The 22,449-nt window shown below is 38.4% G+C and overlaps 1 protein-coding gene across 1 annotated transcript in view; it reads left to right on the top strand.

Annotated features, from left to right (window-relative positions):
• PPM1E (protein phosphatase, Mg2+/Mn2+ dependent 1E) overlaps positions 1-22,449 on the top strand; it is a 206,270-nt gene that overhangs the window by 157,113 nt on the left and 26,708 nt on the right. The window contains exon 2 of the mRNA XM_027870540.1: positions 13,306-13,424. Within this exon, the coding sequence (XP_027726341.1) occupies positions 13,306-13,424 (119 nt within the window). The remainder of the gene's footprint in view (positions 1-13,305; positions 13,425-22,449) is intronic.

Below are 22,449 nucleotides of genomic sequence, written 5' to 3'. Positions count from 1 at the left end.
TGACAAGCTCAGCCAGGGATTGAGGTTCTTTCCTTGTTAGCAGTTATCCTCTCCAGTGCAGAAATTCTTACTTGTTATTGGCAAAGACAAAAAAAAAAAAAGGAAAATGACAAATGTTGAAGGGGCTTTTTTTAAATAAGGAGGTGGGAGAGCACATTAATACACTGTTGGTGGAGCTGTGACTTAGTCTAACTATTCTGAAATGCAATTTGGAACTATGCCTAAAAAGTCACTAGATATGCATACCCAGTAATATCATTACTAGTGATGCTATTTACTAAAAAGTAAATGCTATACTCAAAAGAGATGAAAAAAAGAAAGAAATGAAAGAAAGAAAGAAAGAAAGAAAGAAAGAAAGAAAGAAAGAAAGAAAGAAAAAGAAAGAAAGAAGGAAAAGGCCCATGTTAAGTCAACAAGCATTTATTAAGTGCTTATAATGTGCCAGGCACTGTGCTAAGTGCTGGAAACATAAATACAAGCAAAAAGAAAGACAGACTGTGCCATAAAGGAACTCACTTTCTAAAGGGGGAAGATACCACATAAAAGGAAAAGAAAAGCAGGGGTTTAGGAAAAGAAAAGCAGGGGTTTGGGAAAAGGTACCTGTACTGGGGCATGATTGAGAAAGAAGTAGAGTAAGGAGTAAGGAGTGGAGTCCAGAGAGGAATGAAGGAGTGAACGTGGCTTGGACATTTTCCTTAAAATGAAATTTTTATAGAAACTGACCAACCAGAGGAAGGGGACGTAGAATGATCTTTCTGGATAAGAAGGATGTTGGAGAAGTCTAGTTGTCATTGTTCAGTTGTGTCCAATGCTTCGTGACCCCATTTGGGGTTTTCTTGGCAAAGATACTAGAGTGGTTTGCCATTTCCATCTCCAGATGAGGAAGACTGAGGCAAATAGGGTTAAGTGACTTGCCCAGGGTCAAACAGCTGTTAAGTGTCTGAGGCTAGATTTGAACTCAGGTTGTCCTGAGTCCAGGCCCAGTGTTCTATCCACTATGTCAACTAGCTACCTCTCCTGCCTTTTCATAAGGGAATGTAACAATCAACTACAATTGAATAACATCTCATTTGGGGGCATCACATAGTATTTTTGTTTGTTTCCTTCTCCCAGTTGAGATTTAAGCTGGGGTTCTGGTTAAATCTGGTTATATATCTGAAACACTGTTTATTTAATAAAAAAGAAAAAAACACCAAGGTCTTATGAAAAAAGTTTTTAATTCGCTTTTCTCCAACAAGCTATACACATATATGTGAGTGTGTATGTTTTACCCATATAGTGCGGAAAGTAGGGGTTTGTCACCTGCCTACAAGCTTTGCCTGGTTCGAACTTCCATTTGGCTTTCTGGAATGAAGTTAGGGAGCAGGAAGGAGAAGGCAGAAGAGAGTCAGTTATATAAAAACTTCCATATGTTTAGCTGATGAACAAATACATACCAGTGTGATCTCAATAAAATCTGCAGACAAGCAGAATTCCTCATGGCCAAATGTCCATGCAGCAAATTCAATCCAACAAATATCTATTCAACTCCTATTATGTGCAAGATGCTGGTCTAAGTATTACAGACACTTAAAAGACAAAAAGTCCCTGTTTTAAGGGGGTATAGTCTACCTGAGGAGTTTATAACCTGTATACAATTAAATGTAAAAATAGGGAGCAAGAGAGTGTTGAGAATTGCAGGGACCCAGGAAGCCTCCATAGTGAGGAGGTGGCACCTTGGCTAAACCTTGAAGGAAGAAAAGAATCCTGTGAGACATGGTTGTGGAGGAAACACAATCCAGCCTGTGCTGATGGATAGAGGAAGGAGCCTGTATCAAGCTTAGGAAACACTTACAGTTATGCCTTCCACATCGCTAGGAATTAGTGGCGTGAAGCCCCTGCCATCTGGAAAATCCCTGTAAAACTCTTTGGCCCTCCGTTGGTACCAGAAAAGGTCTGAATTTTTTTCTTTTTCTTTTATGGAGTGTTTCTAGTACCCCATTGTAAAATTCAGTTTAAGTATCTGGTCATAGGCTTTGTGTCGTCTGCTGGCCTTCATGTGTCATCTGCAGCTTTCGCAGAGCTCCCCCCAAATTCTCCTTTAATTTTTTAAGCTGATCCGCAATATATTGAAACCGCAATGGGGAAAGTTGTGATGTGGGAGGGGTAATTGTAATGGATAATTAATAGATAATAACTCAATAAGTTTAGCTAGAATATAGTTTATGAAGAGACAAAGTTGAAACTGGGGTGGGATGTTAAGGCTTTGCCCTAGGGTGCCCAACTTAGAGGCCCCAGAAGGCACTTTGAGTCTTTTAGCTGCTAGAATTAGTTAACAAAGGAAAATATTAGATGTGAACGTGTGAACTTTATTGTAGCCCCTGGCCACTCCCCTGGCCCCATTCCCATGAGGTATCCCCAGCAGCAGCCTCCTAGTGACCTAGGGTCTCAAACCAACAGGAATGGTTGGTGTATCAGCACAGAAGAAAAAAAAATGCTTGTTTGGACACATGTGAAGGAGAGTAATATGAAATGTCTTGAAAAGTAGATAGGAGCCAATTGTGGATAGCCTTAAATGCTAATTTAAGGAGGGTTGAAATTCAATAAGCATTTATTAAGCACTTACTATGTGCCAGGCACTCTGCAAGATGCCAGTGATACAAAGACAAAAATGAAAAACTGTCTTTTCTTCAGTGTCCGTTCATTCTATTAAGCAGGGAAATAACATATATAGAAGTATAAATGAGGTAATGGGGAAGGAGAAGTCTAATATGAAGGTCAGTTTGTTAACAATAGAATAATAGGCAGGAAGCACAATGGAAGGGTAGGGAGAGGATGTAATGGGATTAGCATTGATGAATATGAACATATAAGCTGGCTCCAGCACACCACTGCTAACAGGGTCAAGACTATGAAGGATAGAAATTGAGAACGAGGAATGACGTAATCTGGGAGAACAGGGGGAAACATAGAGGCTTAGGAATTAAAGAGTAAAGTTTCAAATTTTATGGAAAAAAAAAACAGGAGGCATGGACAATATAAATTTCAAAAAGCCAAAGATTATAGAGTGAATACATGATATCCAAAGAATGGAATTCAATCTCTATCCATTGATCATCCTATTGGAATTCCTCCTCCCTTACTGGCCAAATGTTTCCATACTGTTCATCTCCTAATTTATGATTTGTCTTTTAGATAAACTTCTTTCATTTCATTGAATATACATTCTTTGTAGAAAATACGGTAATCTAATTTCTTGTAATCTGAAATTAAACTTGAGGTCCCAGTTACAGACTTGGAACCAGGTTTCTTTAGTAAGTTTATTGATCAGAATGTATTTATTCCAAATAGTAGGCATTTGATTCTCTTTCTGTCTAATGGAAGTTATTAGTTGCCTATGAAAGAAGCAGTTTGATCACAACAAAGAGTAGGAGATGGGCAGCTAGACAAGCTGTGTTTTCATCTTCATTAAGATCTAGGGAAAATTTCCTCCTCACTCTGCCATCAATAAAAATTTACCTTGGGCAAATCACCTTGCAATATGGAATTAAACTTAAATATAAACTGATCCCTGCGGGCTGCATGTTGACTTAGAAAACCACAAATTAACGTTATCTTTGTTTTATCATTTTAATTTATTTTTAAAAAATATTTCCCAATTATTACCTTTTAATCTGGCTCTGAGCCGCACTAGGAAACTTTGCCAGCCGCTTGTGGCACTCTGGCTGAGTTTTCTATCTCTGGTCTAGTGTGAAGCTCTTTGTGTCTCCAGAGAGAGAGCTTTAATATAGACTCTCAGTCAAATCCGTGGACTCCCTTTTGTTATCCCCAGTTGTGTGGTCCCCTCCTTTATAGCAAACACTTGTTTAGAATGTAATAAAAATCAACTTAGAGTTATCTGGAGCCAAAACTCATTGTGAAAGTACATACATCAAATAAACAAAAGTGAATCAGCACAGGAAACCACTGAAGGTAAGTGACATTAGATTGCCAGGTGGCTATGAGAGAGGAAAGAGAGATGAAGTGGAGAGGGAATAAATTCACCAGGTCCCAGTAGCAGTGACAGTAAAAGAAACAACAACAACAACAAAAAAAACCAGGTAGATTCCAGCTGGATTGGGTCAAGGAGCCAGGCTGGGTTTCACCTACCCAGGGTGGTAGCACCTTTCATTTGCAATTGACTGGCTGCTGGCACTCGTGCCTATTCATATCCCTGGGCCTTTCTCCCCAGAAATTCAAAGTTCTTGGCTTCCTCTCTCCTTCCATCTGGGAAAAACTACATTTTCCCATCAGCCCATTTGCTGATAAGGGTCTATAAATGCATAGAAAACAGCCCTCAGAATCAGGGAGATCCTGAAGTTCTGCCCCTAACATACACTGGCCACATGACCCTAGATAAATCATTTTACTTCCCAGGGCCCCAGGCAACTCCCTAAGACCATAAATTTCAGAGCAGTTTCCATCAACATTGGTTGAAAGTATTTGCCCACTGGGAGTTCATTACACTGATGACAATACAGATAAAGACCAAAAATAATCACTTTGCAAGTGTTTGTAGGATACTGTAAATGAGAGGATGTATGAGTATAGCTTTGAAAGAATATTATATAATTTGTGTATTAATAGTTAGACTATGATCTTCCATCATTTAAGCCCAAGCTTAGACCATCATTCATAAATTGGAATAATTATTACCAAATACATAGATAAGAGTTCTGTTTCAAGTTTTATTGAATTGATTAGCCTAATAGAATCTGATGCCTTCCTGAGATAATGTTTGTAAGGTATTTAGCATGATGCTTGGCACATAGTAGGAGCTTAATAAATGCTTATTTCTTTTGCTTCCCCCTTTTCCTGAAAATTATTCTTCAAAAATGTTGGCCAGAAAGTTCATGCACACTTTTGAAATTTAAGAATATTATTTCTTAGTAAAAGGCAGTAATGACTGCAATAAAGTTGAGACCAGTTTAAACAAAGAAATTGTTTTGATAATAGAACAGTAAATATGACCCTCAGTGGCATTAGTTATTTTTTTATTGATGTTAGCTCAAGTTGCTTAGCTGCACATATACACAATGCTGAATGCTAAACAAAATAGACTAACGCCTGTTCATAAGATTTCCTTCCAAGAAGCCAATGCACAGATAAACCTACTCAGATGAAACTGTGATCTCATGGGTTTTCATGTCCCCTCCAATGATACAAATCACAACCTGCCCATGCCATGTGACTTTTATCCATTTCCTCCAATAAGTTTGCCATAAGTGTTACACTCAGTGTGTTAGGAGCCTTCCATGGCAACATGTAAAACAGATAAACACACAGAAAGCAAAACAGGAAAAGAGGGACTAGTACTTTGTTATTTCTAGTCACAAAAGGGAAAGAGGAAGGAAGAAGCTGGTGGAAGGGATTCTCTTGTCTGTGAACTCCAGCAACTTACAGAGTAGCAAGCAGTATGTCCACTGTCATGCATATCTACCATCTACTGGAAACATGCTTTAAAAAGATTGTATTCGTCAATAAATTCCCCAGGTTTCTGTGTCTATAAGATAGGCTATCACTGCATCCCTTTTGAGTGTCAACCTGTCTGTGCATCAGGGAAAGATCTTTGTGCTATGGGAGTCAAAGAGGAAAGTCTCTGAAACTGGCCAGTCAGTAGCCAATAGTGCACATGCAGAGAAGGCTAAGTTTGATTAAGAGAATGTCTGATGGGCAGATGTCACTGTCAATTAACTACTGGGGGTTGGGAAAAGGAGGAGGCCGGCGCTGATGGTTGCTAGATTGGAAAGAAAGCATCTTTGAAAGAGAAAATGTCTTTCCTGATTTGGGCTCAATTTTATCTGATGAGGATTGATAAAGAATCCTAAACCATTTTAATACATCTCAATATAGTGGTAAATTTGCCTTCTTTATTTTTAGTTTAGTGTGTTATTCCAGACTTAGCACACAGATGAATAATTCCAAGGAAGCGATCATAAATTTTTTATCATCTCAGTACTGTCATTGCAGAAACAAGGACACATTGAGGAGATAACATCATCTCAATATGTGGGCTGAGTTGAGTCTGCTTCAGATGGTTTCTCTCAAAGTTAATTGATGGAAACTTCCCACCTTCAGAGTCTCTCATTACCTTAGCAATGCCATGCCAAGACTGCTGAACTGCAGCTGTGGGTGTTACGCAAACACCCACACTACCAGTGTCAGGAAGGCTGTTCTTTCAAACCTCTAATTTATCTAATAATGTCTTTAGTGACTTGTGTAGGTTTGGCATTATAATGAAAATGTTGCCTGGCTTGGGCTAGAACAAGAGCTCGGTTTGCAGCCTTAAAATTTGTATTCTCTTGTGTGCATACAGAAGATACTAGCATGTACACTGGGGAAGGGGTCTCATTAATATCTGCTTTGGTGTATCTGACATATTCCGTTAACCATCCACTTGGGCTACTTTTGATTGATTAATTTCTCTGAGCTTCAGTTTCTTCCTATCTCACAAGAGTCATTGTAAAGAAAGCTTTTTGGAAACCTAAAATTGTTATAGAAATGTAAGTTATTATTTTTGTCACTTCTATTACTTTTAATAAAAATGTTAACTTATTGTCTGTTTGCTATAGCAAATTAAAGCACTGTTGGTACCCAGACATGTTCTGGGCAATCAGAAAATTATCATATTTTAGAGTGATAAAGAAATTTAAAGATTATCTAGTTGCCTTCATTTTTCAAGTGAGGAAACAGAGGCCCAGAGAAATTAAATTATTTGTGTAGTGTCATATGGCTAGTTAACAGCAGAATTGGGACCCATTTTCTGACTCCTAGTCCCATTATTCCACATTGCCTCTATTAAGATTGGCTATAGCTGTTAGATGTTGAAATTTTGGTTCTCTCCCAGAAAAGTCTCACCCAGTATGAAACCCAGTATGAATCCACATATATCCAACCTTCAGAGTCAGACTGTGTCACTGATTAGATTCTGAGCATCTAATCTTTTGTACCCTATGGCAAAATAGAAATAATACGTGGTGTGAATTATAAGATACCACTGCCTTCTGAGGGTTTGAGTTATCACCATAATTATGAGGAACTTTCCCTGATTGCTTTAGCAAACAAAGGCAGGCTACAAGAAAAAAAAATCAATCTGTGTTCACTGCAGTGAGAGGAAATCCTAAAGATTTCCTTTCATGTAGTCCATGTCACTGAATCCACATGCTCCAGTGTGAAGTCTAAACAGGAAAGTAGTCTTGTATTGCATAGAAAACTAACATGCTCTTTCCTGAGATGTGTCATTCGGCAAGGAATATAGTGTTAATCCACAGATTCTTAGAATGATTTTCGTGCTCCCGTAATGACAGAACATCTGTGTCTGTCTTAACATTCTGCTGTATCACTGCTTGACTTTTACAAAACGAATCATTTAGGAAAAGCTGATGAAAAAAAATTTAATTTGTGTAAACATTGACTAAAGACTGAGCCACAGAAGGTGTGTGGTTTGTGCATTGTAACACAATCAATGTCTTTTTGTGAATCATAAAATATTCTTCTAAGCAGGTTTTGGTTTATATATATATATATATATATATATAAAGAATACAAACAGGATAGCAAGGTAGGCTAAAAGATGTTAAGACTAAAGATTAAATACTTAGTTTTAACAGCAGGTTAATAATTAATATTGTTAGCAGGGATAAATAATCAGGATATTTGTGACTATGGCCTATACAAAGTGAAATCCCAAAGATTTCAGTACATGCCAGGTGAGTTGAGAGTTCATGTATAGATTATAGAAGGATAATTATTTGTTAGCTTAAAATAATACTAGATGGGTAAAATCTGAAATAACTGAGGAAACAGATTTGAACTTCTGAGCATGTCAATTTATTAAGTGATGCATGCCAATTGCATAACAAATCTGGACCAGGCCTCCTCAGCTTGGCACTGGACCCTGAATACAGGGGGAGACAGATTTTTATGCGTTAAAAGAAAACAATTAACAAGATATAAAACAGGATACAAGATTAGATAATCTGATTTCTAATTGGATGAAAGATTAAGGGCTTCCTAGTTGGGAGAGGGAGAGCCGGCAGGTACAATTCCCTGAAATCAGAAAAGTTGTCCCACTCTCCCTCCCCCAAGTGTCTTATCTAATCAAAGAATACAAGGAAACAGTAACTGACCAGTACAGGGCCAGTTTTCAACTAAGGCGTATGGGTTGCTTGAGATATATAATCGTGAGAAAACTCTTTACAACAATCTTTGGATCTGACTGGGGCTTCTAGTCAGCTTAACCTAGGTCTAGGGGTTAACCCTAGGTTAAGAGCCTCTAAGCACCTCTAAGTAGAGGTGGTCCAGATTCCCAGCCATGTAGGACTAGGTTTAAACAATGTAATAAAGTTTTCTCACAATTTCCATAAACGAATAAAGCTTCCTCACGAGACAAAAATCGGACTAGACCATAATAGAATAGGAAGGGAACTGAGCGAGCTCCAGAATTGAGACACAAGGTGGAATGAGTGTGGTTCACTCAATTCCCACAATTCCCTCAGTAGTTTGATCATGGGTATCAATATGTGACAACTTATTGAACCTGGGAGCCTTCTTATGAGCAAAGCCATGGGAAATTCAATACTTTGGGAAATTCTAATATATTTTCATGTGCACAGAGTCATTACTAGCTTTGGTGAAGAGCAACCTATTTAAGTGATTAGCTATCCAATTGAAGTATAAATAGAATTCTGATGATTGATTTCTCTCTTTTCTCAGTTGAGGATATTTATGCTAGATTAAAAATGATCCAATAGCATGTAATACAGAATTATTATATTTACCTGCACATAGCTAGGAGGGTTGATTGGGTGCTTTGGGATCTAAAGCAAGGAACAAAATACTGAATGAGCATTCATTTCTCTTTAGTGGACTTGTTTTCATGAAGATACAAAGTCCTTGATGGTTGGGATGATGAACACTTAAGAAAGTATGGTAATGTAGAGTAGCCTGTATTGGCTAGGGTTGGGGGGGGGGGAGCATATGTATGAAGATTTAGAGAGGAAACGTCTAGACCTGTTAATTCATTGGTATGGGACCTCCCAGTGTAGAATGTCCTTAACTGATGCAAATAATAACTCATCTATAATTTATTGTCTTTGGGTGTTGCTGCCTGGGGCACTGACAGGTAAAGAGACCTCTCCATGGTCACACAGTCAGTCTATGCTAGAAGCTGGACTCGAACCCATTTTTCCTGACTCCATGTCTGACTGTTAATCAGCTATGACATCTTGTCTCTACCATCTGTATAATTTTTGTAAAAATAGTCATTTTCAAGTTTACTTCAAGTAATTAAGGAGGATTACTTAACAACTCAGAATTCCTGAGTTGAAATACAGAAGACCTAATTCAGATCACATGAAGACATTAGCTTTGTGTAAGTCTTTTAATCTCCTACTGCCCCTAGGCTACTCTCTCTTTCTAAAATAGTACTTTATTTTTCCAATTATATGTAAAGAAAATTTTTAAGATTCATTTCTACAAAATTTTGAGTTCCAAATTTTTCTCCCTTCCTCCCTCTCCTTCCCTTTTCCTAAAAGAGTGAACAATTTGATATAGGTTATTTATATGCAATCATGCAAAACATATTTCCATATCAGTCATGTCGTGAAAAAAGAAACAGACTGAAAGGGAAAACACACACACATACACACACACACACACACAATAAAGAAAGTGAAAATGGCAGGCTTCAATTTGTATTCAGAGTCCATCAGTTGTTTCTCTGGAGGTGGTTAGCATTTTCCATCATGAGTCCTTTAGAATTGTCTTGGGTCATTGTATTGTTGAGAAGAGCTAAGTCATTCATAGTTGATCTTCACACAATGTTGCCGTTACTGTGTACAATGTTCTCCTGGTTCTGCTCATTTCACTCTACATCAGTTCATGTAAGTCTTTCCAGGTTTTCCTGAAATCCGCCTGCTCATCATTTCTTATAGCACAATAATATTCTATTATATTCATGTACCACAGCTTGTTCAGCCATTCCCCAATTGATGGGCATCCCCTCAATTTCCAGTTTTTTGCCTAGTTTACTCTCTAAAGTCTCCAAATTACAGAGAAGTTGCTAACTGCATTGGTGAAGGAGAAAGTTCCTGCACTAACAGTTCCCATAGCAATGAGTTAAGTGGTCTAGACTTATACAGAGTAGACCATTAGCATGCTTTAAATGTCCATACTCCCAGTTGTTAACCTCTTTGTGTCTCAGTTTCTTCATCTGTAAAATGAAGGGGTTAGACTCAATGGCCTTTAAAGTTCCAGCTCTAAAGCTAGGATCTTATCATCCTTTGATTATGGTACCAATGTTTAAAGTGACCATAAAGTTGAATTGCTAATTTCAGAGGAGTCAAGTGGAATTCAGCAACATGGGACAGCGGAGAGAACATTAACTCTGGAGTCAACAGACAGTTGCTTTTGTGCCAGACACTGTTTGAAGTCCTAGAGATACAAAGAAAGATACAAATAAAAAGACAGTCCCTGCTTTGAGGACCCAGGTTCCTATCCCACTTCTGATGCTTACTCCCTTCCTCACCTCGGACAACTCACTTCATCTCCCTGGGTGTTAGTTTTCTCATCTCTAAAATGAAGGGGTTGAATTTCATGGCCTCTAAGGTTACTTCTAGCTCTAGTCCTAGCATCCTTTAGATGATGCCACCATGGTTATCCTAATTAAACATAATTATTTTCTCTACTTGGAAAAGAGATGAATGAATTGGTCAAAACATTTATATTTTTCAGAGCTCTTCCCAAACAAAGAACCTAACACAAAGTTCAGAGAGGTCTCAATGCAGTGACTTTCACTAAATCATCCCCCTCTCCCCAACAAAAGAAATTTGCACTCCCTTAATATTTGTTAGACATATCTTTCATTATTATTATTCAGTTGTTTTGTGTTTGACTTTTGATGACACCATTTGGGGTTTTCTTGGCAAAGATATTAGAGTGGTTTGCCATTTCCTTCAGCTCATATTACAGATGAAGAAACTGAGGCAAATTGGGTTAAGCAACTTTACCCAGGGTCACACAGCTAGTAAGCGTCTGAGGCCAGATTTGAACTCAGGAAGGTGAGTCTTCCTGACACCAAGCCCAGAGTTCTATCCCCTATGCCACCTAGCTGCCCCCAGACATACCTTACATTTGCTCAAACATTAAAACTTGTATCAGAATCTTCCTAGTACTGTATGAGAAAAGGTGAATGGAGGCAGTTATTAGCACATCAGTCACTCCTGGTAATTCTCTTAATAATGACAGGATATGCTTCTGTTTAAGTAATATCAAACATTCTCTGATGTGACTGTTTTAAAATATATTTGCAAATCTGATTTTTCAGAAATAATCACTGTTTTAATTCAAAGTCAAAACCATGAGAAAAGATTCAGGCTTAGTTTATAGCTTTCTGTCACATGGGAATAGCTGTGTGAATAAAGTGTCTGACTTGATGTTGAACATCTCCCTAGGTATTAGTCAGCTAATCCTCTTCCCTACCTCACTGAAAATATTTTCATTCTGTCTGACAAAAAAGAAAAAAAAATTAACGGGGACTGAAAGTGTCTTGCAGATGATACATCTGCCACTAATGGAACCAATGGTTAATGCTCTCATTCTCTAAAGTTTTAACATCCTTTTATGAATTCAGAGCTAAACAGGAATTGAACAAGAAAGTTTTCTTTTTAACTCAGAGGTAATGAGATGATGGGGTAGGGGAAGTGACTGTACAGAAAAGGTGATTTGGGAAAATAGCCACTACAGCCTGTATGGTCAGTCATATGGCAATAAAGCCAGGGGAGTAAAATAGGACAGTCTTTATAAAAACGGTCATTTTCAAGTCTACTTCGAGGCATTAAGGAGGATTATTTAACAACTCAGAATTCCTGAGTTGGAGTCAGGAAGACCTGGGGTTCAGATCCCATGGAGGCACTTAATTGTTTTGTGACCCTGAGCTAGGCTCTTAACCTCTTACTACCCCTGGACAACTCTTTTAAGACTATAAATTACAGAGAAGTTACAAATTGCATTGGTGAAGGGAGTTTCTGCACTGGGAGTTCCCATATCAATGCATTAAGTGGTCTAGAGTCACCCAAGGATTAGGGGCTCTGGTTAGGGCCATTGGATTTATTCAGAAAAATAAACTCTTTATTAAGTACCATTCAAGCAGAAGTGTGTGTGTATATTATATCAGAACTCCCTGGGTTTCACAGGGATCTACCATAAGTAGTGGTGGTTGTTGAATCGTTTCAGTCATGTCTTACTCTTTGTGACTCATTGTGGGGTTTTCTTGGCAAAGATACTAGAGCGGTTTGCCATTTTCCTTCTCCAGCTCATTTTACAAATGAGGAAACTGAGGCAAACAGGGTTAAGCAACTTGCCTAGGGTCACACAACTAGTAAGTGTCTAAGGTCAAATTTGAACTTAGGTCCTCCTGACTTCAGGCCCAGTGGTTTATCTACTATACCACCTAGCTGCCCTACCATAAGGAGAGATCCTATTTATTTCCTCTGGCAGATTATAAACTCCATGAAAGCAAGAACCACTATCTTCTTAATCTTTGCATCTCTCCTGGTATGGTACCTTATGCATAATGAATGTTTAATTGAATTTATTTGACAATTGTCAAAGGGGCTCTTTCTAAATGTTTTGCTTAGCAATGGAGGATTTAAACATTGCTACTGTGTCCCCTTTGTTTTACGATGCCCATTTGTTTTTAATTTCACAATCATTTTCTGACGTACCCACTATAGAATCCTTCCCAGTAACAAAAAAAAACAGTTAAGCAAAATTCCAGTCCCTGTCTCCTCTCTCTCTCTCCACTCCCTCTCTTCACCTTTCCCGCTCTCCCCCTCCCTCTTTCTCTTCTCTCTCTATCCTCTTTGAGATCATTATTGACCTTTGCATTTCATCTGAATTTAGCTGCTTTTTAATGTTATCTTTATTAGCATCATTATAGTTATTGTATTTATTGTTTTCCTGGTTCTCCTTTTTTTTTTTGCTCTACATTCATTCATATGCCTCCCCATATTTCCCTGAATCCATCCCCCTTCATTTCTTATAGCAGAATAATATCCCATTACATTCACATCCCACATTTCTTTCAGCCATTCTTCAACCTAAGAGCTCCCACTTTCTACTTTTGTTACCATAAAAAACACTGCTATGAATATTTTGGTATATATGGGGCCTTTCTGTCTTTGACCTCCTTGTATCCCTTCTGATTTTGAAATGACCTCAGCTTTATATGAAATTCACTGCTTTATTAACTCTTGCTGAAAACTGCCTTCCCTTTATCTTTTTCAGTAATTGCCCTTCCTTTTTGGCTGCTGCTTTAGCCAGAGCAACATCAGACGAAGTCCTTCAGAGTGATCTTTCGATGTACTATATACCAAAGGAAACAGATGGCGCAGAAGGAATTGTGGGTAAGTAGCTCTGTACATTAGTACATGATTACATTATTAGTACAATACTAAAATATTGCTATGCAAAATGACTCACAGCAAATGGCACCTAAATCTATATTCAATTGTATTTCCTCAGTGATGGGTTTAAATGATTCGTATCAACTTCCAGAAAGGGACATTAAAAAAATAAGTCAGTAGAAGGGGGGAACATTTTTAGTTTTTGTAGATGAATTCAGAAGAGAGGAGAGAGGTATAGGAGGTATGATGCTACAGTGTAAGGGAAACAGTTACAATGACCACGAGAGTGGAAGAGATGGATGACTGGACAAATGGAAAGAGTGAGCCAAAGAGAAGCATTAATTATTAGTCAAGGAGCCTGTCAGATTATTATTATTATTTTAATCATGTCTTACTTCTGAGTTTAAATGAGAACAAAATAAAAGTGAAGTTTTGTAGCTTACTTTTAATAAACCAAGCACACAGAGCACCGAAAATATTGCACTATACAAAAAAAAAAGATGTCAAGAACAAAAAAGCTTTCTAAAAACAACTGTAAAGTAGAAACTCTTTGTTACAGTAAATTTCCTATCAGTCAATAGGGAGGTGGCTATAAGGAAAATGTGCATCTGACAGTCCAGCTTTTCCGAGAGTCTGTTATAGGCTTTCTCCCCCCAGGCAAAGGAGCAGAATATATTTGTCAATGTCTTACAGAGGCAGAATTTATTCAGTCATAAAGAAATGTTGATGTTTTTGAAAATAAGAGACCTTTCACTCAAAATAATCTAATATGGCAATTTTTCATTTTAACACATTAACCTAAGAGCCACTACGTTGACCATTCTAGGCACCAGTGATGAAAAGATAAAAAATACCATAGTCTCTAACTTCAAGCAGAGGAGAGAGGGGTGAAATAGATACAATTCAGTTCAACGAACATTTAACTATCTACTCTATGCCAACTCTAGTGCTAGGTGCTGGGGATACAATGACCAAAGCAAAAGTCCCTGCCCACAACGAACTTACATTCTGCTGGGAGAAATAATTTTCACGTTAATAAAAATGTAAGGCAAACTGCATAGGGGTAGTGATCAGAAAAGCCCTACAGGGGAGGAGGTCACTGAACTGAGTTTTGAAGGAAGACAAGAGGGCAGCTAGGTGGCGCAGTGGATAAGCTCTGGCCTTAGCGTCAGAAGGACGTGAGATCAAATCTGGCCTCAGATACATGACACTTATTAGCTGTGTGACCCTGGGCAAGTCACTTAACCCTGATTGCCTTACCAAAAAGGCCAAAAAAAAAAAAGGCAAGAATTCTGAGAGGCAAAGATGAGGAAGAAGTGCATCCCAAGCAAGTGAGATAGTCTGTGTGAATCCATAGAGGCAGGAGATAAACTACTGAGTTCAGGAAATGGCTATCTGGTCTAGCTGGAATGTACAATTCATAAAGGGCTGTAATATGAACTGAGGCTAGAAAGGTAAAAGTCAGACTGGAGAGGGTCTTAAATGCTGTTCTGAAGACTCTGTATTCTATCTGAGAAATAGTGAGGCAAAAGAAGAGAATGCTTACAGGTTTGATTCATGAAAGGCTTCACAGATAAGGTAGCACAAGTGCTGAGCCTCAAAAGAAGATAAGGATTCTAAAAGACAGAAATAAGGAGAGTACCATTTTTGGCATGAAAGATAGCCTGTGCAAACGCATTGAGAGAGATGTCATGTTGAGTCAGAAGAACAACTAGTGTAGATTTACCTAGAAGTAATATGGTCAAACCTGTGCCCTAGATTACTTCAGTAGGTGTGTCAAGGGTATATTTAAGAGGGAAGAGTTAGTAGGCTATTGCAGTAGTCCAGATGAGATCTGCAAGGCCTTGACCGAAAGGTCAAGGAAGGGAAATGGCTGAGCAAGTGGAGCAGATGGGACAGATGTTGTGGAGGAAGAATTGACAGAATATGGCAATTGACTCGATGTGAGGGAATGAGGGAAAGGGAAGAGGCAAATATGATAGATTTTGAATCTGGGTAACTGGGAGGATGATAGTACTCTTAGTAGAAATAGGGAATCTGGGATTTTTGAAGGGAAGAAGAGAGATGTATGGTTATGTTTTGGACATGTTGAGCTTGAGGTGCCGGTGCAACAATCAAGTGAAGCTGTCCAGGCAGCCAGATGGAGAACTGGAGCACAGGGGAAAAATTAGAGCTAGATATTTCGATTTGAGAATCATCTCATGTGATGATTACACCACTGGAACATGAGGTTACATGTGATTGTTACACCGTTGGGAACAGAAGAGATCACCCTGCAGGAGTATGGGAAGGGAAGCTGAAGGACAGAGCTTTGAGGAATGTTCATCCATAGGTAGTGGCAGAAAGATGAAGAACTAACTAGCTTAGGACTTTGGTCAGAAAACCTGGAAAAGAGCCAGAAAAGAGGAGAGTCACAGAAGCCAAGAGAGGAAAGGGTAGGAGGGAAGAGTTTACAGTATCTAAAGTTGCAGAAGAGTCAAGGAGGGATAAGGACTGAGAAAAAGTTATTGGCATTGACAATTAAAAGGTTATTGATAGTTTCTTTGATAAAGGCCTAATTCCTCAAATATATAGACAACTAAGTCAAATTTATAAGAATATGAGTCATTCCCTGACTGATAAATTGTCAAAGGATATAAACAGGCAGTTTTCAGAAGAAGAAATCAAAGCTATCTATAGTCATATGAAGAAATGCACTAAATCACTGTTGAGAAATACAAATTAAAACAAATGAGACTCTACCTCACACCTATCAGATTAACTGACATGACAGAAAAGGAAAATGACAAATACTGGAGGGAGTGTGGAAAAATTGGAACACTAATGCACTGTTGGTGGAGTTGTGCACTGGTCCAGCCATTCTAGAGAGCAATTCAGAACTATGCCCAAAAGAGTGATGCCACTCAAGTGAAGACCCAGTTGAGGTTAAAGTTGCTTTTTGGTCCAGCAATACCACTACTGGGTCTGTAACACAAAAAGATCAAAGGAAAAGGAAAAGGACCTATATGTACCAAAATATTTATAGCAGCTCTTTTTGTGGTAGCAATTGGGAATGGCTGAACAAGTTGTGGTTTATGATTGTGATGAAATACTATTGTGCTATAAGAAATGACAAGCAGGGTGGTTTCAGAAAAAACCTGGAAAGCCTTATATGAACTGATGCACAGTGAAGTGAGCAGAACCAGGAGACCATTGTACACAGTAACAGCAGTATTGTCTGATGATCAACTATGAATGATTTAGCTCTTCTCTACAATACAATGATCCATGACAATTCCAAAGGACTTATGATGAAAAATACTATATACCTCCAGAGAAAGAACTGATGAAGTCTAAATACGGTTCAAATCATACTTTTTTATTCTTTATTTTTCTGGATTGTTGTGAGGTTTTTTTGCCTTTATTTTCTTTTATAATATAACTAATATGGAAATCTGTTTTGCATGGCTGCACTGTATAATCTATATCAAATTGCTTGTCTTCTCAAGGAGGGAGGAATAGAGGGGCAGAGATAATTTGGAACTCAAAATTTTAAAAAATGAATATTAAAAATTGTTTTTGCATGTAATTGAGAAAAAAATTTAAGTTTATTGGTGACCTAAGAGAGAATAATACCAGTGAGAGGATTGAGAATGTAAGCCAGATTGTAGGTGGTTGGAAGAGTGTAGTAGTAAATGAAGAAGCACTAGTTGGGGAAATAAACTACTCTGGCTAAAAAAGTTTGGGGAGGGAAGATGAGATGAGAAGATAGCTTGTGGGGGCAGTAGGGCCAATGAAGGGTTTATTTTTATTAGATTGTTGATCAACTAAGCAAGTTCCAATGACTAGAGGGGATAGGAATCAAGGGGTTGAGGAGTTAGCTCTACTTATGTCAGAAGACCTGGGTTTTCCCAGTGAAATAGGAGATAAAGTGATTTGCTGAGAGGAGGGGAGTGATGAGTTGAAGGGGTCGGGAGGTAAGTTGGAGCTTAAGGAGAGAAGGAGGTTTGGAGCAACTGCTTTGAGGAAAGTGATAGGGAGTCAGTATGAAATGGATAAAAGGATTTCCACACAAGTGAAGACCCAGTTGAGGTTAAAGTTGCTTGCCCAGTTGTGGATATTTGCTTTTAAATTTGCCATACCAAAAAACCAAAGCAGATTAGTTAGATGCTGAGGAATGTAAAGAAAATGAATAATGAAAAAAATTGTTCTTTGTACAGTGGGTGTTTATGTCATTTAATAAAGGGCCCTGGAAATTACCACAAGAACAAACAAAATTAGGAGACACCTAGAAGATTTGTACCACTTCTCTCCTTTCCTCCAAGTTATTCTTTGGTAGGAAAAAGTATCTAGGAATGAAGAACTGTTGCTCTTGAAGCAAATGTCTCCTCTTGTCTTAGCCAACAGTAACTGACTCACCTGAAACCATTGTGGTCCAGAGTGAAGTTAGATAGGATTCTTGCTCTGATATAGGTAACAATAACTAGAGATAGTAGTGCAAGGAGGCAAATTTAACCTCTTAGGTATCATGGAAACTTGGCGGGATGATCCATATGACTGGACTGTGGCTCTGGATGTAGGTTTACCTTATTCAAAAGAAAAAGAGTAAGTAGATGGGGAGGATGGGATAGTACTGTATATTAAGAAGATGGAAATACAAGAACCAGCATGATAGAGAGTATTTGGTGAAGGTCAAAGGAGGGAGAAACAAAGTGACTTTATCACTGGAGTATACCAACAACTACCTAGACAGAAGAGAAGAAATAAATGAGGAGTTTGGGGAACATCACAAGTCTAGCACAGAGATATGATAAAGTAGTGATAAGGGACTTCAATTATTATAACATCTGCTGGAACTCTCTCTCTTTCCCCAAAGCAGAACAGCTAATAACTTCTTGTCATCCTTAAAAGATGGAGAAACCAATAAGGGGAAATTCTATTCTGGGTCAGTTTTTTCCCTAACAGGGAGAAACTTATTACAGTGGTAGAAATGATAGTAAACCTGAGTAGGTGAGGGGAAAGTATCTAACCTGGAGTTTGTGATAGAGAAGGAGAAGATTTCCAGGTATAATCTAATAACATTCCAGATTTTAGGAAAGCAGATTTCAGAGATTTCAGAGGAAAGATTTGCAGGATCCCATGAATTAAAATGCTTCAGGAAGTCAGCCCAGGAGAGATATAAGTTGCTCAAAAATGAAATTCTGAAGACACAAAGGGAAATAATTCTATTGAGAAAGAAAAATAAGATTTGTCAGGAGAAATCAATGTGGATGCACCAGGAACTCACCAACCAACTTGAATTTTAGAAAGAAATTTACAGAAGATGAAAACAAAACCAGAGAATGAATATTAGAGTGTGGTTCTGTCCTGTAAAAAGTGTCAGAATGTTAAAGCTCAGGATGAGCTGAGGCTGGTGAAGGAAGCTAAAAACAGCAAAAGGGCTTGTTGGGTTTGTTTTTTTAAAACCTATATTAGGAGATAAAGGAAGACCAAAGAAGAGAAAAGATCTTTGCATAAGATAGGTGGGGATGATGTTAATTAACAAAAGAGAGAAGCAGAGCCATTCAATTTGTATTTTGTTTCTGGTATCTCTGCAACCAGGAAGAATGACCTTTACTCTGGAGATGACAGAATGAAATGATTAACTCATGATACCCAAGATAAATAAAGAGATAATAAGAAAACATCTAGCTGCCCTTGATAAATTCAAGTCACCAGTCTCAGATGAGCTACATCCTTGGTTTCTAAAAGAACTGGCAAATATGATTTGTTATGCTACTATCAGCAATATGTAAAAGATTATGAAAAATGAATTACCATAAGATTGGGAAAGAGCAAGTGTTGAGAGAGAGAGAGAGAGAAAAGAGAATAGTGACTGCAAGCTATAGGGCAATAAGCTTGTCTTCACTTATTGGGAAAATTTTAGAATTGATCATTAAAGAGATGGTTGGCAAATATCTAGAAAGAGAAGTGGTGATTACAAAGAACCAGCATGGTTTCATTAGAACAACTCATGCCAGACTAACCTTACTTCCTTTTTTGATGGGATTACTAAACCCATAGATGAGGAAAATGCTATGGACATAGTTCGCCTAGATTTGAGGAAAGCTTTTGATTAAGAATTTCATATTATTCTTGTGGAGAAGATGGAGATGCGGGCTGGGTAATAACAGAATAAGTTGAATTCAAAACTGGTTGTTTGACCAAACGCAAAGCCTAGTTCTTAATGGTTCAATGTCAACATTCTAGGAGGTCTCTAATGGGATATCCCAGGTATCTATGTTATGCCCTGTGCTATTTAACATTTTAATCTATTAATAGGATAAAGGGATACATGGTATTCTCATCAAATGTGCAGATAACACAAAGCTAGGGGTGATGACTAAAAAAATGGATGATGGAGTCAGGATCTAAAAAGATCTTGACAGAACTTTTTGGTCATCTCTAATGAGATGAAATATAGTAGTGATAAATGTAAAGTCTTGGACTTGAGTACAAAAAAAATCAACTAAAATAAGATGGAGAAAATATATTCAGAAAGCAGTTGTTCTGGAAAAGATCTAGGGGTTTTACTGGATGACAAACTCAATAAGAGCCAGCAGTGTGATGTGGTCCCCCAAAAAGCTAATGTATTGGGGCAGCTTGGTGGCACAGTGGATAGAGTGCCTGCCCTGGAGTCAGGAGAACCTGAGTTCAAATCTGGCCTCAGAAACTTAATAGCTGTGTGACCCTGGGCAATTCACTTAACCCCACTGCCTAGCCAAAACAAAAACAAAAACAAAAAAACTAATGTGACCTTGGGCTACATTTAGAGAATTATAACTTCCAGAATAGGAGGTAACAGTCTCACTATACTGTGCCCTCATCAGATCTTATCTAGAGTACGGTGTTCAGTTCTGGGTACCATGTTTTAAGATGTACATTGATAAGATTGAGTGTCCAGAAAAGAACAACCAGGGTGGTAAAGAGCTTTTAGTTCAGGTCATGACCTAGGCATGTTTAATCTGTAAAGGAGAAGACTCAAGCTATCTTCAAGTATTGGAGAGCTGTCATATGGACAGACGAATTAAAATTGTTCTGTTTGGCCCCAGAGGGCAGAACCAAGAGGGATAAGGACAAATGGAAGCTCCAAATGGAAGCTCCAAAGAGGATAAGTTAGGATTGACATCAGGGAAAATTGCTAACAGTTAGAATTGCCTGAAAGTGGAATGGTCAGCCTCGAGAGCCGTGGGTTCCCTCTCCTTGGAGGTCTTCAGATAGAGGCTGAACAACTACTTGTCAGATGATTCTTTTTATGTATCAGTTGGACTAGATGGCCCTCTGGGGTCCGTTCCAACTCTCCGATTCTGTGATTCTATGATCTGGAGTTATTTCTCTACAAGTTCTGTCACTGCAATAAAATTCTGCATCATATAGTCAGGATGATAGCTGACTCAGCTTTAACTCTAGATCAGAACCAAGACCTTAATGACTACTGAGTAATTTACAGCTGTGAGGGGGTGGATTGCTACTGGGGACCATTTTTACTCCCCTCCCCCTTTCCCCTTCCATTTCAATCAGCAATTATTTGTGTTGCTGACATTCTGCAGCATTCCCTTCAGGAAAATGTTTCATATTAGAGAAAAGCTGAAGGATTGACCTAGACTCTAATTTCAGGAAAAAATTTCTTAAACGCCATAAACTTGTGATATTAAATTGAAGAGGCTTGGAGGGGGTGGAGAAGGTGGGGAGAAAATCAGTAGGTAGTGACTATTCTTGCTTTCAGGGCAGCTAGGTGGCACAGTGGATAGAATGCCAGGCCTGAAATCAGGAAGACTCATCTTCCTTAGTTCAAATCTGGCCTCAGACACTTACTAGCTAGGTGACCCTGGGCAAGTCATTTAACCCTATTTGCCTCAGTTCCTCATCTCTAAAATGAGCTGGAGAAGGAAATGGCAAATCACTACAATATCTCTACCAAGAAAACCCCAAAAGGAGTCACGAAGAGTTGGACATGACTCAACAACAACGAAATTCTTGCTCCAGAACCTTTCAAGAGATGCCAGAGAGATATGCCTATGCCAACCCTGGGATTTGAACTGGTATACCATCATTCCAAATCATTTGAAAAATCTTTACTTTACTTAATTAGTCTTACCCAGGATGAACTGTACTGAGATCTCACTGGGAGAGAAAGTTTATTTATAAATCCATGGGGGAAATTAGCATATGGAATATGGTTTTGTGTTCTGGGACAGTTCTTTAATATTATAAGTTGTAGAGAAGGTGCCAGCTTACTTTGGAAGAGTGATTTTTCTGATCCAGGAGTTCCCTATACCATTGAAACACAGTTCTCCTGTTTATCTCTTATCCCCGTTGTTAAGAACCCATACTGCAGGAAGAAGGGCAAGGGCTGCTAACAAAAGATGATATGCTCCATGCCTGGAATCCTTTTCCTCCTCACTTCCACCTCTTGGCTTCCCTATTCTTTCTGATGACTTTAAAGTCTCTAATTCCTGTGTTTTGTCTTTCACTCTGGTTATTTCCATTGAAAACAAACATTTCTCATAACAGCAAAATACATATTGAGAGGCAACAAAGTGAAATGGGAAAAACATTAAATTAGGAGAGAAACTTCAATTTAGCGAACATTTATTGAGCATCTTCAACATGCCAGGGACTATGCTAGACCCTGGGAATATAGAAAGACAAGAAAAGAAACAGCATCTGTCCAAAAGGAGCTTATATTCTATTGGGGAAATACATGTACATAGATAAGTAAATACAAAGTCCATGCAAAGTAAGAGAAAATCATTTCAAAAGGGAGAAAGTACTAACAACTAGAGAGAGTCAGGAAAGAGTTCAAGCTGAAAGAAGTGGCAGTTGAGGTACTCTTCGATGCAGACCAGGGGTTCTGAGGGGCAGAGGAGAGTAGGGAGTATATTTAAGACATGAGACATCATTTGTGCAAAGGCAAAGAGGTAGGAAATGAAACTTTGTGTCCTGGGAAGAGCTAGCAAGCCAATTTTTCTTGAATTGTGAGTGTGTGAAGGGTAGTAATATGCAG

The sequence above is a fragment of the Vombatus ursinus genome, unplaced genomic scaffold (genome assembly GCF_900497805.2).
Source record: "Vombatus ursinus unplaced genomic scaffold, bare-nosed wombat genome assembly UNPS02014797.1, whole genome shotgun sequence".
NCBI lineage: Eukaryota > Metazoa > Chordata > Mammalia > Diprotodontia > Vombatidae > Vombatus > Vombatus ursinus.
The sequence above is the reverse complement of the archived record's forward strand: the minus strand, read 5'-3'. Positions and strand labels throughout refer to the sequence as shown.